Below are 8,039 nucleotides of genomic sequence, written 5' to 3'. Positions count from 1 at the left end.
GAGTTCCCGTGAGCGCGGCCGAACCCGTGAACAAGAGGAGCAAAGCAAAGTGATGCAGATCCTACGTCAAGATGGTGTGCCAGAAGGGTCAGAGTTGTTTATGATGGCATTACATCTGTTCCAAAAACCGGCGTGCCGCGCACAGTTCAAGAACATTGAAGAAAGGGACAATCGCGTGAAGTACATCGAGTGGACTTGGAGGAATAGCAAGCAGACCGACAACCATTAATAACATGCTTCGTGTGTAGTAGTTGAACAATCAGTTTTTAGCGTGCTGTTTCATACTTAAATTTTCCTCAATGTAATGTTAAATGCGTCTGGAACTATGTTTGTAATAATCTGCACTGGTTTGTGGACCATATGATGTCATAATCATGCTGCATTGTTGTACGATTTATTGTTTGCTTGAACTAATTAATAGTTATTGTGTTATTTCTATTCTTAGCCTTCTCCAACTTGAAGATTGATCGTTTGTTGCTTTCCTGTCTTGCAGTAACGGACCTCGGTTAGGCAGCAACTACAACCAGGACAATGGACCACTGAGGTTAGGCAACAACTACCTTGTACAATTTGTTGTGGACCAAATGAACAGATTGGTTGGACTCTACATTAATCTATATGTAATCTGAGATGGTTGTTTGTTGTTTGTGGTGGTCAATCAGGTTGCTGAAACCATGGCTGACAGCGATGACACTAGTGAACATTCAAGTGACTCAAGCACATATTTCTAGGATGTGGCAGCGCTGGCCGCTGCCTATGGCGGATATGTAGCTGCGATGGAGAGTTAGGTTCCAGTGCACCCTCCTGGGTTAGGTGTCCAAGAACGGAACGGTGCGTCATTTGTCCTAGAAATGCCTAGCTGACCCCAAAAGGTGCAAGACTAACTTTCGCATGTCCCCTGAATCTTTCATGGAGTTGCATAACATTTTAGTTAGTAACCATGGCCTTCAAGCAACTCAGGAAGTGGATACCATAGAGGGGTTAGGGATGTTCCTTTGAGCTATGGGCACACAGCGATCACATCGCGATATGGCAGATAGATTTAGTAGGGCATTGGCCACGATTAGCCAAAAGTTTGGTGAAGTGTTGGATGTTGTGGTGTCCTTTTCTAACTTGGTTCTAGTGCCTAAAGATAGGAAGTACAGAACGATTCATGAAAAACAGTTCAAGTACACTCCTTTGTTTGATGGTTGCATTGGAGCTATAGATGGCACACACGTTAAGGTACTCGTTGATCGGACCATACACAATGATTTCATTAATAGGAAGGGATATACTAGCCAAAATGTGGTAGCAGTATGTGACTTTGATCAGTACTTCACATATGTTGGTGTGGGGATGGCGGGGGTAGTACACGACATGTTCGTCCTTAGGCAGGCGTGGGCAACACCGACTTTTCCGCACCCACCTGAAGGTTAGTTGACTGTCCTGCACTAGTTGGAGTACATTACTTTGTTGTTGTGCAATATGTTTGTGTTTCTGCCTTTGTGAACTTGTTTGGTGTTGTGTAGGTAGGTTCTACTTGGTCGACTCGGGTCACGCAGGAGAACGGGGTTATTTGGGCCCACATCGCAACACCAGGTACCACCAGCAGCAGTTTGAGGACAAGCGGCCCGAGAGATTCGAAGAGGTGTTCAATTTCCATCATGCAAGTCTATGAAATGTGATCGAAAGGGGATTTGGGGTGGTCAAATCAAGGTGGAAAATTTTGAAAGAAGTGCCTCACTATCCTAGTGTCGGTGCAGAAAGTGACCAACTAGTGAATATTTATAGTTTTACTGTACGTTGTGATCGGACGTGGCCTAGCACTCAATGACCATGATTTATACTGGTTCGGGCAACATGCCCTACATCCAGTCGGGGTCGGTCGGTGACTTTATTCCTGAGCCCAGGTGCTCGAAGTTTGCAGTGGGGTTATAAATGAGAAGGAGAATGATGGGGTGTACAATAGGTCCGGTCGGAAGGGCCAAGAGTGACAGGAACTTCGCTATGAGCTAAGTGTTCAAGCGGGTGCTTGAGGTCCGAACCTGGTGGTTCTGTGGTTGAGAGCTATCGATCTAAGGGACTCTGATCAACTGGTCTCGGTCCCCCTTTGTTGGAGGAAGCGCACCCCCTTTTATAGATGAAGGGGACGGCTTTACAAGTGAGGGGGAAAGGGTGCGTAGGCTACCGAGCTTTGTTGTCCACGCCTACCGAGCCTTGTTGCCCACACTGGCGGGTACCAGATAATGGTAGGTGCCTACAACACTATTGGTGAATGTCAGATGCATACAGGAGGTCGTGCTGCCTTTTTCAGAGATGGTGGACAGTCGGTGCCTGTAAATACTGTTTGATGCCTAGAGGCATGTGAGGAGTCTCGCTATGTTCACTCGGTACGGTAAATCCTGGCGCCCATACCGCTATTGATGCCCAGAGGCACGTGGAGGGCCTTACCGTATGGGAGTTTTAGCGGCCCCTACAATACTATAGAGGGAGATGTCGGCGCCTACAATATTGTTTGTGTCAGGTGGCTGCAGAGTACTGTTCTGTGCAGGGTATGGTCCCTAGTATAGTGGTTTTGACTTGTGAGCCTTGCCTTGCCTTTCTCCACACGTCTTCTGGTTCCTACCGAGCGGGCGTCCCCGGTCAGATGGCTCCAGTCAGCTCTGAGTGAGCTGGTCGGAAAAGTGCGGTGAGCAGGGTTCCTACGAGCCCCGGTTGGAGGGAGGCGGGGTCGGAGTCGGAAGTAGCGCTTTGGGCCAGGCCTTCCGATCGGAGAGGGCGTCCGGAGGCGGCTGGAGGCCGAAGCGAGTGCTCCGATCGGAGTGGTGGGCCCAAGGGGTCGACGAGCGGGCGCCGCTCCTTTCGGTCTAGACATTTAGGTCGGCGACTAGGCCGTCCTTCCAGCCTGTTGTATTTAGACTCTTGGGCCGAGCCTTGGCGTGGAAGCCGGTCCCCGAGGGACCCCGGGTTTATGAACCCGACACCTAGGAAAAAGCAGAACAAGATAATCCTTGCTGCTTTTGGGCTGCATATTTTTTTGCGGGATAAGTTACCACCAAGACCAGTAAGGGAAATCACCCAATTGTTAGTTGACTGGGTTGCTGCAAATGCTTCTGATGATATGCGTCATGTACGCGATTGGATAACGCTTGGACTAAACGTGTTGAGGAGTGCGGCTGTGAATGGCGGGGAGCAGGTTTGTGGATGGGCTTACTAATATAGTGTTGTAACCAAGTCATCACTTGTGCATTATATGGGTCAAATCTTATTTCGTGAATGTGCAGGTGCAGCCAGGTGGATGAGGCGTTGGTGAATGTGGTTTGGAGGATGCCATGACGAAGATGGAAGGTTGGATATGTGACTTTTGCACGGCTATCTTCGTTTTCCTATGATTTGTGTTGGAAATCGTGTGTTATATATTGCCTGCGCCTGCACCTGGGGAATAGTTGCCGATGCACACCCTCTGAATAGCAATTTTGTACCTGACATTTTAACTCCAGCCACTACTTTATAGTGGTCCTGAGTCCTCATGATTAGTTACTTAAATGACTTTGTGACATTTAGGTGGTAAGTTCATTTGGTTCACATGCTAAAATATGGCACATCAATGTAGAAGTATGAAACCTGAGTTTATTTGGTGATATTTTTGCTCATTTGCAATACCACATAAATATATTCTCCTTACACACATACATGTTTTTATTTGCCTTCATACTGTCTCAATTCATCTACTGGCTTTGCAGCAAAGAAGGAGGATGGCAAAAAGGATTCTACAGTGCGATCGGAGCATAACTGCTAGAAGTGTATTAGGCCCTTCAACTGGCTTTGCATGAGTTGTTTGTTGTGTCTGTAATCAACTTGTTGTTGTACAAATGAACTTTGCATGACTTGTTGTCTGGATTGGTTACCAGTGCCTTTTTTTTGAATTCAAATGCCTGGAACACCATCCTGTTGGCGCCCTTTTTTGAATTCAAACACAGCTACTGCGAGCTGGTCAGGCTGCTGGCCATTTGGCTGGCTGATTCCAGCTGATTAGAGCGTTGTAGCAACAGGAACAGACCAGCCGAAATCAGCCAGAAGTGGAGCAGCCCAACGGCTGCAAACTGCAGCTCCGTTTGCTCCTTTCACAGAAAACGGAGCTGCAGTTTGGGTGCTCCACGCGTCCCCTCTACAGCAGATGTACAGTGTGCTACAGCGCAGAACCAGAGCTGCTCATAGCCTCACCAAATAGCCCCATATATAGTTTTGTGTGGCTGTGAACGAACATGGGATGGATCAAGTATATGTTTATCATAAAACGCATGCACATGGGCATATAGAAATTAATGGCGAGTTGCTCGATGAAATAAACCGGGCTTTCAAGAGATACTCACAAAACTGCTTCTATATAATCCGATCAGCAAACGGAATGCCTTAGACTAGGAATCTAAAATGAGTGGCTGCATGTTATGCATGAAACCCAGTCAAAGCATCTCGATGTCAGTTTAATTTGTTGGGATAAGTACAAGGTCTATAAGGGAAATAATTAAACGGTCCTCAAGCACTTTCACAGTTTCACTCTCACGATTAGTGCTACTTTGCGCTATCTATAAATATATCCTCTTGTCGCCTACCATTTTGTCCATGCAAAACAAGATGACTATGAAACATGTCACTACTACTCTCTGCTGTCTTCTTTTAGTGCTCGTGCTGCATTCAGATCAAACATCTGCTGCTGGTTCGTCTATATTCTTTCCTCATCATCATATTTGTCTCCTTTGTTCATTTATATTAGTTCGATGTTAATCTCATCCCGTAGAGATTTGCAGTATATCTATGTTTCTCACTAACTCACCTTCTGTTCCAATCTTCCAGTTTTCCTTTTATTGGAAAAAAAAGTATTATCGAATTCTACTCTCTCTCTCCTTTGACAAACGAACTCATAGTGATTTATACTTTTGCTTATTTCATTCATAGATCGACATTTTCGTGTGAACGATTCCACCGAACAACAATACATGGGAATATATACCTTTTTTGGCAGACACCTGCAGGTATGCAATTCTTTCAGCTCGGTTCTGTAAAAGTTGGATGTGCAAGAGTGAATGCTGGTTTCAGTCGCAGCTAATAACGCCTGCGAATACAGTAAAGGAACACAAGTGTATCAAAGGAGGATTCAATGGGTTGTGTCGCTGCCTCTTCTGTAAAAAGTAGTCTCATCTTTATTAAGTTTTATTTAGGAACATAATGTCTCTTGTCAGGGACCTCTCGGTCATTTAGATTGTAGTTAGCCTCAGCCTCTCTAGATTGTCTGTTTTTGCTCTAGGCATTCTAAATATTTGCTTCGATCTTCCATTTTTCTATAAAAAAAATCTTTGCATGAATAATATAATGCTCTCCAGTATTGGTTCAATGAGATTCATTGGGCATCTTTCCAGATTCATATGTACGCTACCTTGTTTATTTTTGAAAGAATAAATAATAAAAAATACAAGTTTCTCCACTATGGACCTAATAAACTCTAATTTCCGAAGAAAAAAAATTATACCGACATAAGACTGAAGACACTGAAGCATGCATGATGGGAGTTAAACATAGGTGCGACACACCATGGCCAGTTGTGGAATACGCCTGCTGTAGGAATCTACTATCTACTATACTTAAATAGGAGAACCCCACTAACTGATTTTCCTGCAATTTCGTGAAGCCACGTGATCTAAGGTCCACTTCCACGTCACCTCCACTTCTACGTCAATTTGATTTGATTCAAGGTAGCAACACAACGACACCCCTTGGGTTCTCCTTCCCAGAAGTGTACATGCATCTGCCTTCTCTCCTTCCCGGCATCACTACTGCCACCAGGACCCACGGACACCCCCTCTCCTCCTTTCGGTAACTGACACACTTCCTCAGCTGTTACAAACGTTCATACGTTACCTCTGAATGGCCTGTGATTCTTTCACTTGCTCTGAATGGACAAATCATTGTGGGATTAAAATGAGCGTTTCAGTGTATTATAAGGTCATTGCTCTGAATGGCCTGTGATTCTTTCACTTGCTTATTATCGCTAGGTAATTACCACTGCCTTTTGCTGATCCTTTTTCTCTCAGCATGCTCATGCACCACGGTTATGTGCAGAAGAGAAAGTTGTTTGTCACACTCAGATATGAGGCCAAGTTTGAGTTGGTATGTCTTTATCTGCTTTGGTCCACAAGTGTGTTCCTATATTCTCAAATTTCTATTTTCATTACTATCCAAGTTCCAACTGAATGTTACTGAAGTTCTACCTGATTCTTCAGGTGTCAAAACCTCATCCCACCCTTCCGTACAACAGCATTTTTGGGCAATTGTTTTTAGTGCCTAAAGGTCTATGGTTCTCTATATAATAGCAATATGTAAGATACATAACACGCTTTCATCATGTCATAGCTTACTTTGCTTCGTATCATTAGACCGTAAACTTCAATCCTCTTTCCACAAACAGATGAGAATTTTTCAGAAACAACATTTTCAGATTCTGATTGAAAAAGGATAACAATGCATTCTTCAGGCATCTAAAGTAAAATTTTAACCTCAAGATGGACTGCATGTATATTGACTGAGACATGAGGTTTGAAGGGCTCTCAGCAAAGTCATGTCTTCTTATTTGTTTTTATTTCGACCAGTTATTCCCTTTTGATTATACACTTGCTCTTTTCCTCAGCAAATGCATATGGACATTCTTTTCTGTTTCTGCTTATTATTAGTTTATAAGCCTACCTTTATTTGTGTGAAGGGTCTCGCAAGCACAAAGCGCATGTCCTACCCCTGAACTGTTGATAGGCTAATATGTTGCGTTCACATTCTAGGCAATGTCACATGTTGCAGCCTATTTGTTGTATAAACTACAGTATGCATTATTAGAAATTTCCACAGCAACGCGCGGGGCATTACCAAGTACATTGAAGAATAGGAGATTGATCCTGGCCAAGGCCTTTATTACATGGAAAAAAGAATACAAAAGACTCCCCCTCAATCTCAGCCACATATATAGGTTGAGATTGGCCTTGAAAACTTCAAGCTGCCAAGCAGCCAGGTGCTTGGAAAAACCATCAGTGACTTGATCTCCAGTAGGCACCAGTTGAATACTTAACAACTTTTGAGAAACTCTCGCACGAACAAAATGATAATCTGCCTCAATATATATATTTTATCCTTGCATGAAAGACTAGATTTGCAGAAATATAGGTCGCACCTATATTCACACGAGTCAAGCTGCCTTGGGTGATGGAATTTTTAATTCCTCAAGCAACTTCTAAACCCACATTACTTCGGCCAGAAAAAACTTGTATTCTGCTTCATTAGCACTCCAGGATATTAAATTAGAACGAAGAAAAACAGCAGAGCCCTGTCCAATCTGTATCAGAGAAGGACGATCATCCTACCCAATCTGCATCTGAGAAGGCACTAACAAAGTATACACAATGACAAAATCATTTAGTTCACAAGTAGCAATGATCAAGTAATAAATGTAACAACAAAACCATTAAGAACCATCAATATAATAACAGATGTACACAACAACTATCAATAAATTCTCTCTATAAATGCAAAAGGACAAAAGAAGAGCACAAGCTGCCGTGCATCAGAAACACAATTCTCTACATGTCGATTATATCAAGCTGGGCCATTTATCACACAAGCATCATCAAATCATATGTTTAGTATGTGCTCTATGCCTTTATCACAGAATCAATAGCAAAATAAGTTCAGGAAACCATGATAGGATCCCAAAAAGGTTCTCTGAATGCCAAAAGCAATAGCAAAATTGCCATGGAAAAACAAAATTCAGCTTCATTATATGCTATCTATCGCGGCCACCGCCGCCCCACCGTGACACTTCAGGATCTTTGTTACGGTCGAGTGACACAAAACACCCCATGTGACAAACCAACGCACATAACACCCAATATCATGCCCAAGATTATGGTAATTAAAGAGCTTACTGGAGATCATTCTCATTCAATACTTCAAAATAGAGGAAGCAAACATCATTTTTAGGATTTCCCTCTCTAGGTTTAACTCTTCGCTATTTCTCT

The 8,039-nt window shown here is 43.4% G+C and overlaps 1 protein-coding gene across 3 annotated transcripts; it reads left to right on the top strand.

Moving 5' to 3' along the window:
• The first annotated feature begins 4,592 nt into the window (after positions 1-4,592).
• LOC136494899 (uncharacterized) lies at positions 4,593-6,789 on the top strand. Of its 3 annotated transcripts, none has more exons than XM_066491071.1 (6): positions 4,593-4,699; positions 4,939-5,015; positions 5,669-5,853; positions 6,072-6,147; positions 6,261-6,356; positions 6,476-6,789. In XM_066491071.1, exons 1-5 carry the CDS (start codon positions 4,606-4,608, stop codon positions 6,345-6,347), a joined length of 519 nt encoding a protein of 172 aa, XP_066347168.1. In that variant the 5' UTR covers positions 4,593-4,605; the 3' UTR covers positions 6,348-6,356; positions 6,476-6,789. The 3 variants fall into 3 exon arrangements, with proteins under 3 accessions (XP_066347168.1, XP_066347167.1, XP_066347166.1); XM_066491070.1 differs by having other exon boundaries at positions 6,446-6,789; XM_066491069.1 differs by having other exon boundaries at positions 6,261-6,789.
• Positions 6,790-8,039: the final 1,250 nt, after the last annotated feature.

Source organism: Miscanthus floridulus, chromosome 11 (assembly GCF_019320115.1).
Source record: "Miscanthus floridulus cultivar M001 chromosome 11, ASM1932011v1, whole genome shotgun sequence".
In the NCBI taxonomy this organism is placed as follows: domain Eukaryota; kingdom Viridiplantae; phylum Streptophyta; class Magnoliopsida; order Poales; family Poaceae; genus Miscanthus; species Miscanthus floridulus.
The sequence above is the reverse complement of the archived record's forward strand: the minus strand, read 5'-3'. Positions and strand labels throughout refer to the sequence as shown.